At 39.2% G+C, this 21015-nt stretch overlaps 1 protein-coding gene across 1 annotated transcript in view; it reads right to left on the bottom strand.

Annotated features, from left to right (window-relative positions):
- Nucleotides 1-21015, bottom strand: part of efnb2a (ephrin-B2a) — a 33033-nt gene that overhangs the window by 10665 nt on the left and 1353 nt on the right. The window contains exon 2 of the mRNA XM_058081690.2: nucleotides 9373-9656. Coding sequence (XP_057937673.1) covers nucleotides 9373-9656 — 284 coding nt within the window. The remainder of the gene's footprint in view (nucleotides 1-9372; nucleotides 9657-21015) is intronic.

The following is a 21015-nucleotide window of genomic DNA, read 5'->3' as shown; positions in this document are numbered from 1 at the left end:
AATGTGGAAAACATGCAAGAGTCGGAGACCAGCGTTTGACATGAATAAGACATAAAACAAACAAGCAACTTGGCCCCATTTAAAAGCTAAGCCATTCCAAGGGAACAAGTATCATCACTAAATGATCACTAAAACACACCAAGATCATCCATGGAGAAAAATGTTATTATTTTGTACGTCTTTTGGGAGAAAAACGTCCCTCTTATGCCCAAGGTTTAAGAGGTTAATCACCTAAACACGTTGACTTGTGAGTGACCACCACGAGGGCATGTTTTTACAGTTGTGTTTACAGCACGATCCATTTGTGGTGTGTAGGGGGCCGGGTGCGGGGCAGTGACTGTGTTGGTAAAGTATTTAGGGCTCATCTACCAGAGGGTCATCTTTCTTCATTACCTTGTTTCTGTACACTAATAATCCAGCTGTATAGATGGCCGATGTTGTCAAAAAAAGGTATGTCGTGAATAACTTAATAAAACAAATAACATGGAGCATAAATAGAATGAGAGGTTAAACAGTACAGTGGAACCTCGGTTAGTGTACGCCCCGGGTAGCGTTTTTTTTGGTTTAAGTCAAAACTGACGCCAATTTTGTGATTCGGTTCACAAACATATTGTCTTCTCTTGTAATTAACACACTACATGGGTCCATCTATGTTGCCCGCCTATGATGTCATCAAAGGTTGACTCTGTGGTTCTTTACTAACTAACACAGTTACAACACAAATCTCTGATTTTCTTTTGGTCGCAGCTGCAAAATATCCTACAGTGGAGTACCAGCATTTTTATGAAGAAATTTGAATTTAAGAAATAAATTATGCAAATTTCCCCATGGGGATGAATAAAGAAATGCCTACCTACCTAAATAATAATATGAAGGTGGTTTCACATTTCTTACTGGAAAAAAAATTTAATTTTCGGGTATGCTTTGATCTGAGTCGGACCTTACGGAGCGGATTAATGACACTAATGAAGGTTCCACTGTATGTGATTATTGATTGGTCTCTTCTGAACCAAACCAGACACAGCCAGGCTGGGTTGACTAGAATACAAACCAGACAGATAGGTAACCTGCTAATCATCATTTTACTCATTCTATCTTGGACATGTTTGGCGAGTTGGATTCATACAAAGAACTCAGATATGATCATTTATCTTGATAGATAACCCTACAAGACTCACAGAAAGGACAGGACAGGGATGTATCAAACAAATAAGGGAAAAATAGAACAGAGTCTGCAGGCATGAATGAATGTATTTTCAATGCTTTTTGACCTTTCGACATGATTGGAAATTTGGTGGTTTGAAATTACACACACGTACAATCACACACAACTGTGTAAACAGCCTTCACAGTAGGTAGAAGCCACCAGGAAAAATCACTCAGCAGTTCTAAAAAGGCGATGCTTTGAGGTTAAAGTGACAGCTGAAGTAGCTCAAGTAAAGCAGTCTTTTCACAAAACGGTGAAGTTAATTGTATTTATGTAGAACAGGTCTATACATTGCATATACAAAAACAAACTAAATATGCTTATTTTATTTTATTTACAAAACAGGATGCTATTTCTATCTCTACACAGTCACACATTTACAATTTCTCACCGTCTTCCTACCGCATGCATCAAAGAGCATTTTTTGTGTGTTAATTTGAACACTGTCTAGTGCTTTCTTTTATAAAAGTTTGTGAACCAGAGGGGCAATTGCAGTACGTTTGCACAGTGTATTGATTACCAGCCCGATTCCACACCACACAATCCACACATAAGCAGCACAGATTTAAGTGTGCACCCAAAATGTAAATGTAGAGAAAGAAATCTCATGAATCGTCTCCGCCGTGCACGGAAATGTGTGCACGTGTGTGTGTTCTTCTGCATCAAGGGAACTCCCCCGGCAGTTTCGACCTATGGCAGCATAACTAAGAGACGAGTCAGCCTTTTTCACGTATCAAAATTGTTATGTTTTTATTCTGCCACCGGCCTGAATCAGGAAGATGGTTCCACAGGAGAAGAACCTCTACCTCTACATTCTTTTCATAATTCTTGGAACCACAAGTGAATGTAAGCTCTGGGAGTGTAGCGTTGGACTAGGTTGATAAGGTACAATGGTGTCTGGCTATATCGTGCTTTGTAGGTGAGGAGGAGGATTTTAAATTCAATTATACATTATAAAAGGACCCGGTACAGCTAAGCTAGAACATGAGTAATATGATCTCCTGTGCTGGTTCTTAACTCGACCCAGGCACCTTGGGAGGTAAAGATTTATAAGTGGAAAGTCTACCCTGACTGGGAAGACACGCAGCTAAATCAGGAGGGACCGATGTAGACGTAAGCGTAAGAATTGGCAAAGAAATGAGTGAGAAGAATATCTACCATATGCATACAAAATATAAGGGTAGAAACAAGAAGAAACACTGTAACTGTCATAACCGTCCAGATATAAGTGTTTGCTTACAAAGGATACTAATACTTTATCCAGATGTGATCAGCATCCAGTAATTATGGGAAAGGACAATTCAGAAATTCATAGAACAGGAAATACAGTAAAACCTATTGAAGTCGACATCCCTTGGACTGGCTGACTCATGTTGACAAAAAAAAGCTGTTGACATAACCAAAAATAACCACATTTACTTGTGACTTCCGCCATGCATTTGCAAGGCTCCCAAAGTGCTTCACAATAAAGTGGACCCCATTATTCATTCACTCCTCAGTCACACACTGGTGATGGTAACTACATCTGGAGCTGAAGCTGCCCTGGGGTAGTCTGATGGAAACCAACTCGCACCTAAGGCCTCTCCTCATACACTAGTGTGGGCAGCACGAGATAAGCTTAGTAAAATAAATGTAAAATATGACCGGAAAAACAAATGTTTTCATCACAAAATTCAATAATAAATCTTTAATGACCCACAAAATGATATTAAACAATATTATTGTCAACATTGTCAACATCTTTGTGTTTTTATTCATTATTAGTATCAACATTATGCCTTTTTGCACAATTTTTCCACTTTTGCTGTTTATTTCTTTCAACAGAAAGCCCCTGCATCACACTCTGGACACCCATGCATGTGAGATGTTGTCAGGCTACGGAGGAGTGCAGGGCCTGGTCAGGGATTGGGTTGCATTTTGGCGGGGGTTATGCAGCTTTTAGATGCGGACTGCACAACGGTTCCACTCCCGATCGCAGATACTCACCTCAGTTGACCGCTTGTATTTAATTACCAAATCAATGCATGACGCAAGGAACACTTACTGTTTTTCATTTTTAATATGCACCCTACTCGCTAACTATAAAAGTGCCAACACGGATCTCTTCAATATTTGAGGTGTGTTATGAAGTTGAAATGGAGCTAGCGTGATTAGAAACACTCGATGGTTAGCAGTACAGACGGGTATGAACATGTACATGTTTTGATCTGAAAAATCTTAAGTGTGTTTGATCAAATGTAGAATTACTACAGCTTCTGCTTGAAAATTAACACGGCTGTTCAAGTCCGATAGAAAAAACAGCCAAATGTCACTCTCTGATACTGGGAACACCGAGGTAGGTTGATTTGCAAGGTGTGCGTAGAGCAATTTATTTACAGTTCCAATCATGCCTTGCGCACTGTCACTTCCATATTACTGTATTAGCAAATACAGTAGCAACACCGTAGTTCACAGTCTCTTCTGGCTACCCTATTCTTTTTATTTCATCATGTTTTTATATCACAAGCCCAAGTGACAGGGTGCCACCCATCACAATACTTTTTTTCTTTAAAGCTTGAGGAATGAGGAGATCTTATGGCACCCCTACTGCTCAAATTCCTTTGGAGATAGTCTCACACACACAAGTCACGTCACACATCACAACAAACAGAAAGGTAATCCTGTGCGTCTCCCTCTTCTGTCTCCTTCTCTCGGTTAGGGCCACTATAAAACTAGCAACAGCACAGAATGAAAAGCCATTTTAAACACATCTCACACTCGTTTTCTCAATGGCGAGCTGCAATGAAGCCAACTGAAACTGTTCTCATGTATAAAAAAAAAAACTCCTACATTACAGATAGCTCAGTGTTTACTGCGGGGGCTGACAGGAAAGCTCACATTTAAAATATAATTGCATTTTCTCACTTGCATCTTGTCACTGTCTTGTTTTTGTTGTGTGTTTTTTTTTTAATTTGTAGGCAGACCACAATGAAAATCTTGTTCTGTACACTGCAATCTGCTTTGATGGCAATTGTTGATTTTGGTGTGGTTATAATAACTACACAGGGCTGTGGCCCTCATAAATAGTGGAAGAAAACAAATTTCAAGTATCCGGGGACAATGGAAGGATCCAAGAAACACAGATAAGAAGAAAGAGAAATTGTGATGCACACAATGAGAGAATAAGCACGAGGAAGACTGAGCAATCCAAGAGAGACAAAGGCAGCTATGATCTAAATACTCAGCATAATTAACATCCGTCGGGTTGCTGTGAAGCGTGAAGCCATCATCTCAGTGCTGGAGTTGTAGGCTGGTTAATGCCCATCACCACAGTTTGTCTAATCACCTGTGACAGGGGGCGCCTTAGCACTCAGGGATTCCAGTGACCCTTACAAAAAGGCCAGGCCAGAGCTGGGTCACCCCAAATACCAGCGCTGTCTAAAAATTACTACTGCCAGGTACCTCGAAAAGTATATTGTCGGTATTTATTCAACAATTAGTATTCAAGTACTTATATTGGCACAATTTTTGCATAACATGACATTATGGTATGAATGCACATTTACTGTAATCTTGTTAGAATTTTACGTAATTATGTGAATGCTGACCCAAAAGCATCAAAATACTGTATTTTTTTTTATAATTATTATTGTCCTTATTCGCCCAGCATACTGGCTGCACTTGATTATCATCAGTAACTATACATCAAAATGGATTGGCATTGTCCAGTTAAGACATTATGCAACACAGTGGGTTGCAGTCAAACATCGGTTTTTTTTTTTCGTACAGTCTCGATTATTGTACAATACTAACCCGTACTATATCATTCTGTAGATTGGAGTACCCAAATCTGTGCATTCTTAATTTTTTTTAATTCTTCATTTTTGTTATTTTTTAAGTCCAACTGCTAAATAACCTCCCATGGGGCCAAAGAAAAGTTGCTACCACCATCAATTACATAAAGATGGTGAGAAACACTATTAAATTCAAGAAAGAACACATCACAAAGTACATCCCCTTCGCTCCCCTCCGCTCTTCTCCGCTCCTTCTCCGTAAAAATGATCAATTCCACTTGTCAGTTGACTGTAATTGCATTTGTTGTTGATATTTTTGTGTGTCTGGAACAGATTATTGGATTCACATTATTTCCTACAGAGAAAAAATCTTTGGTTTTCATTCGTTTCAGTTTTCACTTTGGAAAAAAATGAATACATACCACAGCATATGTTATGCTATGTACTCTATATGTGTATATTGTGCACCCAATATATCTTCTTTTGTTGTTTTTAAATCTACTTCTCTCTTCTGTCTGTTCTGTCTCCACCACAATAACATCCATTTTTTCTTTCTACTTTGATCTGTCTTTCACTGTTTCCCTTGCTCCTTTTTTTTTTTTTTTTTTTGCTCATGTAATCTTCTTGAGTACAAGGCCCTCATCTTGAGGCCATGCTGCCGCAAACGATCACATCAAACTCATTTGCTCTCAACTGGAGCATCATGCGCAGCCACTTCCCATACACTTGCATGTGGGCATGTGTGACAAACACATGCACTGACGGGAATATCTGCAGACTTTAAAGCTGCCTGTCGGACAGATACAACCCAACGTGTGTCAAACAGGCGCCTCACACACGCGTTTGTCACTCTTTGCAAATAATGTTAAAAATAAATGAAATACTGCATATACATGAAAAGATGTTTGAAACTATGGTGTGGGCCTATCCATGAAATGTAAGTCTCGCCTTTGTACGGTTATCAGTATAAAGCAGCACTAATCCAATTGGTTGAGACCCAGATTTGTTGAATTGATGCGGGTTCCTTGGAAATCGTGAGAGGACATGGAGGATTAAACGGTGGTTAATTAATTATGTATCAAGTGCTCACTCCAAAAGACTAATCACATCCTTGCAGCAAACCTTGTGTGTGAGTCACAGGGAAGGGACACTCACACATGTACAGAACCCCCAAATTCAAGTTTTTCCATCTGTATCGTTTTAATATCACACATACTTCATCCATGCAAAATGTACTGTTTTGCACATTTTTTTGCTTCTGCTTTACTTGAGCTTGCTCGGCTGCAGAACTGAGGCAAGACAAAGTCAAAAAGATGTAATTAACAGAAAAATGTTACTCACTCCAAAAGAAAAACTGCTCCAGTTTTTTTGGGGCTTTTACAGCCATAAGGACCCACATCTATTTCTGCGTAGGGGGGCATGATGGAGGGGATATACCACAAACAAAATGGTGAAACACTTTCATATTACCGCGGCAAATTGGTCCCAGCCCCAACCGCGATAAGTGAATTTCTACCACTATTAGAGCTCTGTAGACATGAAATAACACCCCTATAGTGCCTTTTAAACTCATATTATTCTTTGTTTACACCACATTGTGCAACTCTTATGTGTGTAGGCTACGGGATCACTGCAGGGAGACAAGTGACGGCTACTACTTTAGCTACCAAGCTAACTAGTTAGCCTCCAATTACTTTATTTATTCTAAACTTGGGTGTGAAACAGAGTGGTGGAAGAAGAACAATGTAGGAAGTATCTCATCAGTGAAACTTTACTGATGCATAGTAACCAAAATACTACTGAGGACTTGTTGTTCAATATATATATATTTTTTTTTACTAATAATAGGCCACGAAAACACTGATCATTTTATGTTACTTTGTCCATGGTAAATTTATTCCATATTTGAAAATCACTTTAGCTTTTCCCGACCATACCAACACTAAGGAACTGGACAAATCTTGAATATCAGTTGGATTGTAAGGTTAATGAAATACACAACTACACAACTCTATATCTCCTCATTCATTACATAATGCTTCAGTCAATACTTACCGCTGTGTTATTCAGCGTGTCCCATACATTAATTTATCTTTGGTGGCACGCCACTAATTAATTTTGAGAGCCACAAATCAATTCTTAATGAAATCGATTACGAATTTTACACGTTTATGCACGAATCAGGAAAATTCATAGAAATGACATGCATGTGTGTCACAGATCATTATAACAATTAGATGATGATGACATGTCAGTTAGAATGTTATTATGTTACTTATGAAGTTATTTATTGTATGAATGCTGACGAGTGAATGTTTTCCTTCAAACCCAAAAATCCACATTTGTCAACCAGTTCATCTCATTGCAGTGTCAAAAAAATCATCTTATTCAGTGAAATCGACCTCTCAGCTGATTCAAACCATTCCAACGTCCAAATGTTCAGGGTGGGTTTTTAAATTCCAAGATAGAATTGCTGGAATTCCGTGTTTTCCAGCCCCCAATAATCAATAATTGAAATCAATGGAGAACTTTTCCCAAGTACACATGACTCAGTTTGTCTAGGTCATTCCAGCTCATTTGGGATATGAACACAAATGCTGCACTCTCTCAAAGGTCTTACGCTTATGAAAAAGTCCCTCTTCTCTACTTTGTAAAGTGTGTGCTCCGGGGAGAGTTTTTTTTTTTTTTTTACCTGGGTAATTTTTCCCGTAAATGCAGCAAGGTTTTTCAAAAATATCAGGTAAATGAGAAAAGTTCCTACGGCGAAAAATTGACTAATATTTAACAGCAGTGCTTCAGTGAAGGGAGATGAGGAGGAGGTGAGAGGAGGGTGATGGAGTCTTTGTAGTGAGAAGCCTTTGTAGTCTTTCAGCACACACACACAATACTCTTAATGATTTTTCAGCTTCTGTGGATGTGCACGGTTGTCTTAAATATATGTGTGAAACTATATGTGTGCAACTTTCAACCATTGCATAATTTTCACCGGCATCTTTTGCATGATGCAAATCTCACCAGCAGGACCACCAACCTTCACACATGAAGACAAACACTACAGTCCTATGCAAATATCACGAGGAAGCATTACAGTTGGCTGCTTGGTTTGAAGCTATCAAAAGCAGAACTGTGTCATGTGCCATGAACATGTTTTTTTCGGAAGCAGCTGCTTTTCATATGTCCTCGCACATGTTGCTAAGCACTTAGAGGAAATTAACGGTAGCGCTAGCCAGTTGCTGCAAGGCGTTTATCAAACATGACGACTAGCACATTGATTTGTTTGCTTGGATGAGATGATATTTCCTGCAACTATTTCCCTATCTTTTACCCCCTTCCTTCTAGAGAATAAGAAATATGGCTCTCCTCTGCAGTGACAAGCACACAGATGGTGGTGGCATAGCCTCACAGATGGTATTATCTTCGATGCACCCCCCCTCTACACCACACAGATGGTTCGGTCCACCTCCCCGTTTTACAACACGGGAGGTCTTCACTAAACCTTGTCAAAACTTCCCTGAGGATGTTAGCACATGACGCTTAATCGACAAAAGTGCAGTAGCCACACCTATCATGGTGGATAGTGATGGGGAGGGGTAGTATTTAGGCTGCACGGTGGACTAGTGGTTAGTGCGCAGTGGGCCTCACAGCTAGGAGACCGGAGTTCAATTCCAACCTCGGCCATCTCCGGGTACTCCGGTTTCCTCCCACATTTCTGTAAATTAGCCACATCATTTCACTGGTGGAGAATTAAGAGTATTTGGATTTTCCATGCTGCACGGTAGACAAGTGGTTAGCGCACAGGCCCCACAGCTTGGAGAGCCAAGTTCGACTCCGCCCTTGGGCATCTCTATGTGGAGTTTGGAGTGCATGCGAGTGTGAATGGTTGTTTGTCTACATGTGCCCTGTGATTGGCTGGCCACCAGTCCAGGGTGTACCCCGCCTCTCGCCCGAAGACAGCTGGGATAGGCTCCAGCACCCCCGCGACCCTTGTGAGGAAAAGCGGTAGAAAATGAATGAATGAACTTCACTGGTGAAGAATTAAAAGTATTTGGATTTTCCACGCTGCACGGTAGACAAGTGGTTAGCGCACATGCCCCACAGCTTGGAGAGCCAAGTTTGACTCCGCCCTCGGGCATCTCTATGTGGAGTTTGCATGTTCTCCCCGTGCATGCGTGGGTTTTCTCCGGGTACTCCGGTTTCTTCCCACATTCCAAAAACATGCTAGGTTAATTGGCGACTCCAAATTGTCCATAGGTATGAATGTGAGTGTGAATGGTTGTTTGTCTATATGTGCCCTGTGATTGGCTGGCCACCAGTCCAGGGTGTACCCCACCTCTCGCCCAAAGAGGGTGAGGATAAGCGGAATGAATGAACAGATTTCATATATGTACTTACAGATGATGTAATAGTCTTTTCCCCTGAAGAACTCCAAGCCCCAGAGGTTGGGACTAAACTCCTGAAACTTGAGGGTGAACTTTACGTCTTGATCAGGCTTGACACAGTTGAGGAGTGGCGTGTCAGCCTTGGTAATGGTGCAGCTTTCCAGTTGATCCCTGGGCACCATGTACACCTTGTAAAACTCCACTCCATCGCCCACCCCACCGTCCACACGCGGGCACACAATGTCCAATTTGTCACCAATCTGGGGGTACAGTACCACACCTTGACCTGGCACGAATCTGCAAGAAGGAGAAGAATCTTGGTGTTACACAAGACATCACATTCATAATGCAGTGTTTCCCCGACCGAACATTCAGACTAAATGTGTTATTATTTTCACGACAGCGTGGCTTTGTGTTCACTTTGTGATCTAGTGCTTTCTACTAGCTGTAAACCTTGGGGAAAGACCGTTATTGTTCAATCTTTTAGTGCTTCAGCTTTAGTGTGTCACTGAAATTGTTCAGATATTGTAGTGTTTATGAATATCAGTACGGTTGCGACAAATAACTACTTTAATAACCAATTATTACAGTTTTAAACTGACACAGTTCATTCATTCATTTTTTATTCCTCACCTATGGGGGTTGCTGGAGCCTATCCCAGCTGTCTTGGGGCGTACACTCTGGACTGGTGGCCAGCCAATCACAGGGCACATATAGACAAACAACCATTCACACTCACATTCATACCTATGGACAATTTGGAGTCGCCAATTAACCTAGCATGTTTTTGGAATGTACGGGGAGAACATGCAAACTCCACAAAGAGATGGCCGAGGGTGGAATTGAACCCTGGTCTCCTAGCTGTGAGGTCTGCGCACTAACCACTTCACCACCGTGCCGCCCCGACACAGTTCAAATGACCAAAATAACTGGATAATGGATTAACCGTTGATTAATTGCTGCAGTTTATTAGTTTTACATAGGTGGTTCTCAATGTTAGCGATTGAACCGAGCTTAAACAACATCAGCAAACTAAGCTTTGCTCTGCGTCCTGTTCACAGACAGTCTGAAATCATAAAACCATTTAACATTACTGCCAGAGAGGGAGCGCTTCATTTAACACGGTAAAAGAGGTGCTCTTATTATTATCGTTTTTATTATTACCGTTTCATTTAATTCATGTATTTAGGTTTTTTTTTATTCCCATAGTTTATGTTCTTTTGTTCTATGTATACAGTGGTAATTTGGGTATGAGTTCATATTTACACAAAAACCTGACTTACAAGGTTGAAGCTGTAGTTTGGAACATTATGTGAGTGAATTTGCCTCATACAAAGCAAGACCCATTACATCCAAGTATTCTGCATAGATTTCCTGCACCACATTGTGGAAACGGTGCTCAGAGCAAATAATTCAGCAGATTAACGACAAGAAAACCGCGTGCTTCACAGATTTGGAAGCAGTATATAGAACACCGTTTCACGAGGTTTACAAATAATAAGATGAATCTAGCTTGTTGAGGAAACACCAGCAACAACAGCAACAGGAGCAGAAACTCCAAACGCCTATAGGGCTTTGTCTGGGAGTGTAATTGAATTTCCCTAAATATTTCCCAAAAGGAAAATAATGTTGCAGTTTAGTCTCCAACTCGAGAGGCCCTGCAGCATTCCTTTGACTGCATACCAGATTACGCTCAAAATGAAGGTGAAAATTGTATTTGCTGAGTCAGTGTGTCCCAAGTTTATTACAATGTGGAATATACCCACAGATGCCCGAGAGGAATAAGAGGAATAATCATCTCACAGTGTTAGCCCTACCGTTCTATTAGAAGCAACCTCTGCCCTCTGAAAAGTTATTGAATTTTAATGAATTATATTGGAATATAATTATATTAGATTTGTATGCAGTGCAAGATCACAACAGACGTAATTTAACAATAATGAAATTGCCTCATTTTATTTATCTAATTTACATGACAGCATGTCATTTCTGTCTCACATTAAAGGCGTTATAATTTATCACATTTGTATCTTTGTAGATTATCAAAGAACCTTTCTATTGTGTTTTTTATTAGGGATGTAAAACCGTGTACCGCTTGGGCCGTTCGGTACGGGACAATCCACCCATATGGATCGCCAAACAGAGGCGGCTCGGCTCAACTATGTGCCCGGTGAGGTGCGGTGCACCTGTTTTTGAACGATTCAACATCATAAATGGAGAGAGGGAAATAAAACGATAAAAGCAGCATGCTGCCATGGAGACTATCCCAGCTGTCTACGGCGAGAGGCGGGGTACACCCTGGACTGGTCGCCAGCCAATCATAGGGCACATATAGACAAACAACCATTCACACTCACATTCATACCTATGGACAATTTGGAGTCGACAATTAACCTAGCATGTTTTTGGAATGTGGGAGGAAACCGGAGTACCTGGAGAAAACCCACGCATGCACGGGGAGAACATGCAAACTCCACACAGAGATGGCCGAGGGTGGAATTGAACCCTGGTCTATCACCACTGATGTATTTGCAATTTTTTTGTCCGAATGACTGATCTGCCCTCGGTATCACGTATGGTGAAGCGACAGTCACTTGTCTTTTACTGTGGAAGGTGATGCTTAGCAAATGTCCGCTACGCTGTTGTACGCGTGCATGTGTGCATACTTGTTGGTGTTCGGCCGTATTTGACGCGGTTAACTGACATTATGAACATGAAATATTCAAGAAATGACAGGTGGAGAACAGCCACGCAGACAATGGTGCTGGCTAAACATAAAATATGTATGTGATTTGACAGCGTCTGCAATGCTATTTAAAATGTAATTGTTAAGTTGTGGTAAACATTGTGAAAGAGTTATGTGTTAAATGTCAATTTCAATTAAAAAACTTAAGCGCTATCGCTCCTCCGTAGTCACATTTCACAACCTTTTATAATAGAAAGCAATAGGAATACTCCAAAATAACTTACAAATATAACAAGTTTGTATCATGTGTTAACTTGGAACCCTATCCCTGAAAGAAATAATGAGGAAAAGCATGACGTGAGCACGTTTTGGACATATTCAGCTCCCCCCAGACTGAGCGGCAGAGTCAGGCTTATGTCTTTTTTTTTTTTTTCTTTGACTACAAAAGCAGCCACCGCAGACTGTCAGGGGAGACCTCCAGCTGGGGACTTGTGGTAAGGCACAGACAATTCATAATTAACGACAAGCACACAATTAAATGGAAAAAAGGGGGAGTAAATCAGTGCAGAATCATTTTAAATACACATCAAGGCTTTGAGATTATGCAGCTATTCTATCAAATGAACACATACGGAACATCTTTTTTTTTTTTTCTCCAAGTGAATGCATCATGTTTTTTTGCCTCTAGCAAATAGCATGTGCTCAACAAACGTGCATGCACGCAATATACAGTAACACTCATAAGCACGAACACACTCAAACTCATGCGCAACAGCTAAATAGGTCGAGTGGATATTTTTTTTTACCCCTGAGGACACACACTCGACGGTAATGCTGTATGTCCAGCAAAGATGGACACCAATGAGATAAAGGTTGTATATTTAAAGAAAATAATAAGGTGCCTTGAGTCCTAATCAAACTGAGATGATTCATATTATTAAAAAGGCACAGCCTTCTGACACTGACATGCATATGTCTGGATATCGACCAACATCCTATTTACACACGAGGTGTGCAAGCACATTTCTGACAATGTTATCAATAAGGGTGTCAGGACCCCATGAATGTTATCTCTGCAGGAAGTGGACAACTTGCAGGAGATCAAACGTTTCCAGCGATGATGCAGAAGCAAAGCAAAACACGATAAGCATGAGCTTAAAAACATCATTGACCACCGACACAATATTCCATTGTGTGCAACCCAAACGTTACTGCAGAGTCGCAATCGCACTAAAGTCCGCTGGGCTGCATGAGCACATGTGTGACGTGTTTGTGTTGATGATAGTCAAGTTTAACTTGTGCATTCTCATAAATACTATATATCAAGAAGATATACTCTAAGATATACGCCATACTTGTATTTTTGGGCTATGACATGCTATATAGCATGTTTATATAATCTGCTATATATACAAAACAATTTTTTTATAAAAATGCACTTCTGCCACCTTGTGGATGGGGTTTTTTTCGGCTTAAAAATGCACCAAACATGATCTCTTCTGTTGTGCAGTTGTGTCATCATCTCTTTTACTTCTCGCACAAAAAAAACATAAAAGACGAATCGGTCGGATTGAAAATAAAAACATGTATGAGTTAATATACTGTATAGTGGATCCTCGCAGATTTTTGGTTAAAAAAAATCTCAGAAAAAAAACTTTTTTTCACTCTAAATAAAAATATGTAATAATAAAAATATGTGATAATAAAATAATAACATTTTAAAAAGGTTGACATTTTTAAATATTTATGTCTTTATGTTTCACCGGTAATTTTTTTCTTCAAGTATTTAGATTTCACACTTGGTTGAGCGGCCCCTGAACGCACCATAGTTGTGTGCTATGACTCCAGTTCTATAGTGATGAGTAATTGTTATTTAAACCTGAATTATGCATTTAGCTCGATAGCTTCCGTCACTAGTGAGTGTTCTGTAGCTAATCTAATATGTCACTTTTATTGCAAATGTTGATCCAACATAGGCGATTACTCGCAGATTTTTTTTCCAGTTGCTAGTAAGCTAGTAATCTTTTGTCCATATATAAACAATAAATATGACTGTTGAAGAATCACTGATGTCCTTTGCCTAGAAAATGCTTCATTAATACTGAGAAGGTTGTATCGATAATGTTTTTTTAGATTTCACACTTGGTTGGGCGGCCCCTGAACGCACCATAGTTGTGTGCTATGACTCCAGTTCTATAGTGATGAGTACTTTTTATACTTTGAATGTGTGTGTGACGGCTTAAACCTGAATTATGCATTTAGCTTGATAGCTTCTGTCGCGAGTGAGAGTTCTGCAGCTAATCTAATGAAATGTCACTTTTATTGCAAATGTTGATCCAACATCGGCGATCATGGGAGTATTTTTTTTTCATTTGACTGTTGAAGAATCACTGATGTCCTTTGCCTAGAAAATGCTTCATTAATACTGAGAAGGTTGTAAATCTGACCAAAATGCGCTGACGAGCCCCCCCCCCCCCCCCCCCCCACCCCCGCTCAAGGTTTGCCTGCCAAGTGGGGATGAAAATGGACAATTTGCCGGTTTGGGTGCACTGGTGTGTGACACTGCAGCCTTGAAAGAGCGTTGGGTCTCTGCTCATCTGTTTTTTTTTTTTGTTTAATCGCACTAACTTTTCATCCTTTGGGTTTGTGTATGCGTTTGTGTGTTAAGTTGTTTGGGAAAGAGAACAGAAAGCTAAAGCGGAGGAGAATGCTGACGTCTCCAAACAAAGAGTAAATCTCCCTCAGCCACTTCTCTCCTCTCCGATATCAGTGTGTTTTCCCAACTATGTAACCCATTGTCCTCCTGTCACTGTACTTGCTTCCTATCACCCTTGTCTCAATTTCAGGCTTCCAATTTGAAGCAGTGGTTGTTTGTGTGATGAAACAGAGCCACAGCGGCGTATCGCTATCACAATCTTTCCTCCGTTCTCATCCGAGTGGGGAATATTTGCCACCCATCAAGAGCAAGTGTTTGAATCCCAGCTGCAATGCAAGGTTTCATTAAGGCAGCATACAAAGACGGCAATAGCGGTGACGGTTAATCCACCCTCGCTTCTATGCGCCGCTCCGGCTTTTGCCCTCTGTCGGCCGAGGGGACGGAGGTCTTTATGCTGACTGTCACCTTATACTCTTTGTCCTCTTTCTGGCTGTGCCTGCAATTGCCGCCTTCGGCACTACCTTTCAAGCAGTAATCCAGGACTATGGAATCTGAGCAGCCCTCCATATAATTACTACCCTTCTTCTCACAAGGGGACCCCGATGCTTTCTTCCACCCAGCTCTGTTTCATTCTTGTACCTTCTAATGCATGACCCCGGTAATCATCTTTGACCACCAACCTTATAACGCCAGTAATCTGACCATTTTGTTAACCAATTTAACTCACCTTTTAAAACACGAGGACGTGTGGTTGCATTTGTGTTGCTTCGGTAATTGCTACATATACGTATACCTCCGCAGAACCGGAAGAACGTCAACTAAAATTTGACAATTTTCGGAACACAGAAGAATTCAAATCACCAACGCTGAAATGGGGCTTGGAAGCAGTCTGAGACCAGAATACGTCATGAATCATTTCATAAAACAAAATATTCATGCAACTTCTAATGCTACAATTATCATTCCTTTCATTCCTTTAACACTGAAAATACATTTTCACATCCACAGTAACCATTAAAGTGTACAATTTTACTTCCATGCTAACATCATCCACGCTGACCTCGGAGATGCAGACAAAATAAAGGGCACAAAGTTACACACATCCGCACAAGACCTTGTCACTCATTCATGATGGACCTGCATCTCTATGCCACCCCCCCACCACAGCCCCTTATTTGAACAAAAGAACCCACAGAGGTGCCCCCGTCACTGGCCGGTCACAAAGGGCCTTTGGGCTTCTCTGTAATCTCTTAATGAACTGCAGAGGAGGAGAGGGAGCGCTCTTTTAACATTAACCATGTAAGCAGGCCTCTCTTTTGTTTCTCCCTTCTAAATACAAAATGGATTAGCAGAGGAAGTAGGCGTGTGTGTATTTGTGTGTGTGTGTGCTTGTGTGTGTGTGTGTGTTAGACTGGGGTGAGGAGAATGTGGAGATTCTTAGGGGTTGCATGCATAAGGGCAGTAAAGGAGTAAAGAGAACACAACAATGAGGTTTAATCGACACAGCCGTGGGCCTTGTGGAGAGATTTTTTTTTTTTTTTGTTCCATAGATGCACACATGTCGTATGTGCACGGAGAAAGCCTTCCTTTATTTGCTGCCCCCACCTACAAAGGCATTAAGACCGACCGGCCTGGAGCCTTCACATTTCAAACGTTTGTCCTTCAACAGTCAAAGAGTCCAAACACAAACTAAGAAAGAGACGCAGTGGCAGCGGAGAATGTTGCTATTTTTGACACTTAACTACTTCCCACTTGTCTACCGATTCAAGACATTCCAACATTCCGACATCAAAGTGTTCAGCTCATTCGGGAGACGACGTTAAAAAAAAAAAAATCCCACATTTTCTGCGACAACATTCCCAATGGGAATGGAGCGTTTAGATTTTAGATTTTAGTTTTGATTCAAACCCTTGGCGATCTGTAACAACAAACATTCTCACTTCCCGAAAATGCCCTTTTTATTGTGTGAGTTCTTACAACTTCCATATTTCTCAGCCGATTCAAACCATCAAAACATTGAGCTTGTTCAAAACAAGGGGTGTCCCGATACAGTTTTTTCACTTCCGTTCCGATACCGATATTGCAGCAGATATGATCCGATATCAACACAAATCATACATAGTTTTATTTATTTTGTAATGTGGAATATTATCATACTTAGAGAATACTAGACAGCAACAGTCGGTATGAGGACAATTTTGATTTATTTAGTTTTATTTAGTTTTAGTTATTTAGTTTTATTTAGTTTTAGTTATTTAGTTTTATTGAGTTTTATTTATTTATTTAGTTTTATTTATACGAAACCTTTCAAACCAACTTTACTCACCACCAACAGGGCTCGCTCTTTTCTGTTAAAAGTAATAACATTTCGCCGTCCCGTGGGAGTTTACCGTGTTGATGCCACTTGAGGTTGCGATAAAGTTGGTTGTATAAAACTTCCCCAGTTCTGCGCCACCATGGTAAACTTGACATGACAAGAGTTGCACTCAGCTGCAAGGTTGTTGTTTTTTTCACTTCCACACGGCTGACATTATTTTTGCTCCTTGCCAGTTTGTTAGCACGCTAGCAGAAGCTGTTGGTCTCAATCCGGTGACTGCTGGGTAGATGCTGTGGGCTGGAGTCTAGGATCGGATAGCCAAAATCGGAGAGTTGAGATGCAGGCTGATATTTTTTTTTTAATCAGATATCTGATAGAATCAAAATATTCAGCTCAAAAATCCCCAAATTCCCAGTTGTCCCCAAATTCCACGTTATCCATAACATGAATGGTACAATTCTCTACAACTGATTGAAACCATTGGAACGCCAATACATTAATCTCATTCACAACAATCAGGCTATCCATGTTCGATGTTCCAAAAATGCTGGCTTTTCCCAAAAATACAAATTTTTCCATAACAATACCTCCCTTTGATCTTGAAAATTCGCACTACGTCCACTTTTCTCTACCGTCTGAAACCATCACAACACCAAAGCATTCAGCGTAATCTTCAAAATTCTGTAATGAGTGTTCCCAAAATTCCCAGTTTTCCTGGAGTTCCTCATTGTCTGTTTTTTTTTTTTTTTTTAAATCCCCCTCATTTCTCAAACCATTCCAGCATCAAATCATTCAGGCTAGTGATTTTGCAACTCATAAGAATAGCCACTTTTACTCAAATTCTACAGTTTCCATCTTGGGAGTTGTTACTACTTCCACATCTCGATCGACTGAAACCATTCCAACATTTAACAAAAAATACAAAAAAAGCTATGGCGCTAGATCCAGAAGAAATTCACCACTATAGAAACTATTCTCATGGTAAAAAATAAAATAAATGTAGGACTCATATTTGTGGTGTAAATCACAATATGGGGGAACTACGGCGTTTGGCGGAGGGTCTGCGCTCTGTAAGTGCTTTTCTGGTTATTATTATCATTATTAGGACCCAGCATTTGTCAATGATGCTGGTCATGTGTTCTCATCTATTTGCAACCTATGAACATGGACAATAAGAAGGATTGGCTGTGTCGTCTCCATTAGGTATCAAAAACTCATGAAGGGATTTCCCAACAAACCCGACCATCAATGATATCACTTCACCCCCAAACACCAGACAGAACACAAAGAATGCACACATGCACACACTAATTCAATGGAATGTTGCTGCGTTTGCGGCAGCCCGGGGGGGGGGCAGCTCAAAAATCTCCCAAGGTCAGACCAGTATCACCATTTTCAAAATAAAAGTTGACAGGCCACGTGTAATTTTAGAAGCTGCATTTCCTGACCTTCAATCTAACAGGGTTTTATAATACACACGAAACATTACTATTGCTTGGATTGAAAACAGATTTACGACTATTCCAATCCATTCCTTTACTACAGCGCTTGTCATTCTCAGTCATACAAGGCTTTCATGGAATGTGGGGCTACATTTTGTGCTGTAAAGATGCTAAATATGCTAAGCTATTTGAACAAAACATCCATATCTTAGTTATTTAGTGCAATATCTAATAACATATCTCATTAATAATAGTCATTTTATTTTTAGAAAATGCATACATTACATACAAAAAGTTTCATTTCATTAATAATTGAGAATAAATGAACAATAACTAGTTAAATGTTTAAAAATACAATGAAATAAGTATAAAATATAGCATCCTATAGCATATACAGATCTTAGTTATTGGTGACAAAGCAATTTAGTGCAATATCTAATAACATATCTCATTAATAATAAAGTAATTTTATTTTTAGAAAGTGCATACATTCCAATTCAAAGTTTCATTAATTAATAATTGACAATACATGAACAATAACTAGTTAATTGTTTAAAAATACAATGAAATAAGTATAAAATATAACATCCAATAGCATATATATTAATATAAATGAAATATATTTAATACAAAAGCATATATATGTATAGTAGTACAATATAATGCCTTTTTGTGTATGTGTCCTGACTTTCCACCCTCTACAGCCGAGCAGTAGAGAGACAAGCAGGTGGCAACCTAGATAGGTACACAGATGGCTGTGGCAGTTTAGGCTGAAGGCAAAGGGTGCTACATGCAAGCCAAAAAGCTCAGTCCTGTGAATCTTTAAAAAAAAAAAAAAAACACCAAAAAACGTGACGGCCATCCAGGCAACACGCTATAACTGTTCATGTGTTATTTTGTGCACAGCATCACACATCAACACACACCTTTTTTGAAAGTTTAAATGGGAATTGGACTCTTGACAATGTCTCTTGGCCTTTTTGTGAATCAATAAAGTGAGTTCTACAAGTGGATGATTAGGATCCATGTTCAAATTGGGCAATACTTTACTATGTATTTACTATGTTTACTATGACTAAGCTACAAATGCGGGATAGATCACAATAAATGTCTTCATTATTGCACTTTATCGATGTTCATAAACACAAAACAAACAAAACAGTATAGAATTTATTGATAAACTATGATTTTTGCATCTAAAAAGCAGACTGCGGTCAAAGTATGAGCGTATTTTGGTCAAATTTCAACAGTTACCGTGAAAATCGTGGTAACATAGAATATATAACCATTATATGAAAAGTAGTTAAATGCATTTAAAGAAATACGGCTAACGTTTCAGCTTTGTGTAAAAATCACTACAAAATAGTACGAAATTTGTGTTTAGAATGTAATGCAAAATGCAAATGGCTACCCCCAAGGACACTGCAGTCTCTAAAATAGTTGTATTTAGTGGTGATCATCCATTGTGACCAACATCCGAATAGGAGTGGGAAGAAGCCGAGCTCACTTCATCGAGCAATTACTATAATAGTTTGTATAATAGTTTGTTCACTTCCTGTGTGCTTAAATGTTACCATTTTCTAATATAGAGACAAAGACATGCATAATAATTTCGGGGGGTAGAAATATACATCCATCCAACCATTTTCTATGCCGCTTATCCTCACTAAATGTAACAAATGTAATAAAAAATGTAATAAAATAAATGTGTTATATTTTATAAATTTCATTAAAATAAGTATGTGAATTAAAATATATATAAATTATGTAAATAAATAGAAAATAAATTAGATTAAAGTAATATAGTAATGTAAGTAAAGCAATAACTTGGGAATTAATACAGTAAAATACAAATAAAAACTCCAAGCAAGTCATTCAACTGTAACTTGTCCTGGTCTATTCTGAGGGTATGCAAACTTTTTACAGCGGGGACAAGTATGGAAACATACTAAACCCATACAGTATGTTCTGGATGTCATTTTCATACGAGCAAAAAAATTGCTGAAATTTGTTCATTTGCATACTTTTTGTATGTAAATGTAAGTGTAATATAGATACATGTCATTTATAAAGTATATATGCCTGTTTACAAATACATCTTAAATGCATATTTTTGCTTATATTTATTTACAAAATATTGTTTATTTTTTACCACTCTTCATAGTAAAGTGAGTTACAAAATGAGAAAGTTGCGCTTTGCAACATGAAGTCTAATTGGAAGAGCGGGACAATAGGGAATTTAATGACGTATTGTTAAATCAATGACAGTCTTTGTTCTACTTTCTGTATGTGGTGATTGGAGCTGTGCATTTTTTGATGTGTTGGATTATTTCCAGCATGTGAAAGAAAGTTACATTGAAGTACATCTCATTTAGCATGTCTGAAAAGGAGTAGGAAGAAGCAAAGCAAAGCAGGTGCATGCCAAGTTTGGTTTCAATTGCATTGTATTGCAAGTATGAATTTTTATGTTTCCATTTTATTAATAGCACTTTTTTCTTTATTTAAAAAAAAATTCCTAAATGTTAATTATATTTTTTCCACTTTTTTTCTTATTT

Source organism: Doryrhamphus excisus, linkage group LG12, assembly GCF_037039965.1.
Source record: "Doryrhamphus excisus strain RoL-2023G ecotype Guam linkage group LG12, RoL_Dexc_Guam_v1.1, whole genome shotgun sequence".
Taxonomy (NCBI): domain Eukaryota; kingdom Metazoa; phylum Chordata; class Actinopteri; order Syngnathiformes; family Syngnathidae; genus Doryrhamphus; species Doryrhamphus excisus.
The sequence above is the reverse complement of the archived record's forward strand: the minus strand, read 5'-3'. Positions and strand labels throughout refer to the sequence as shown.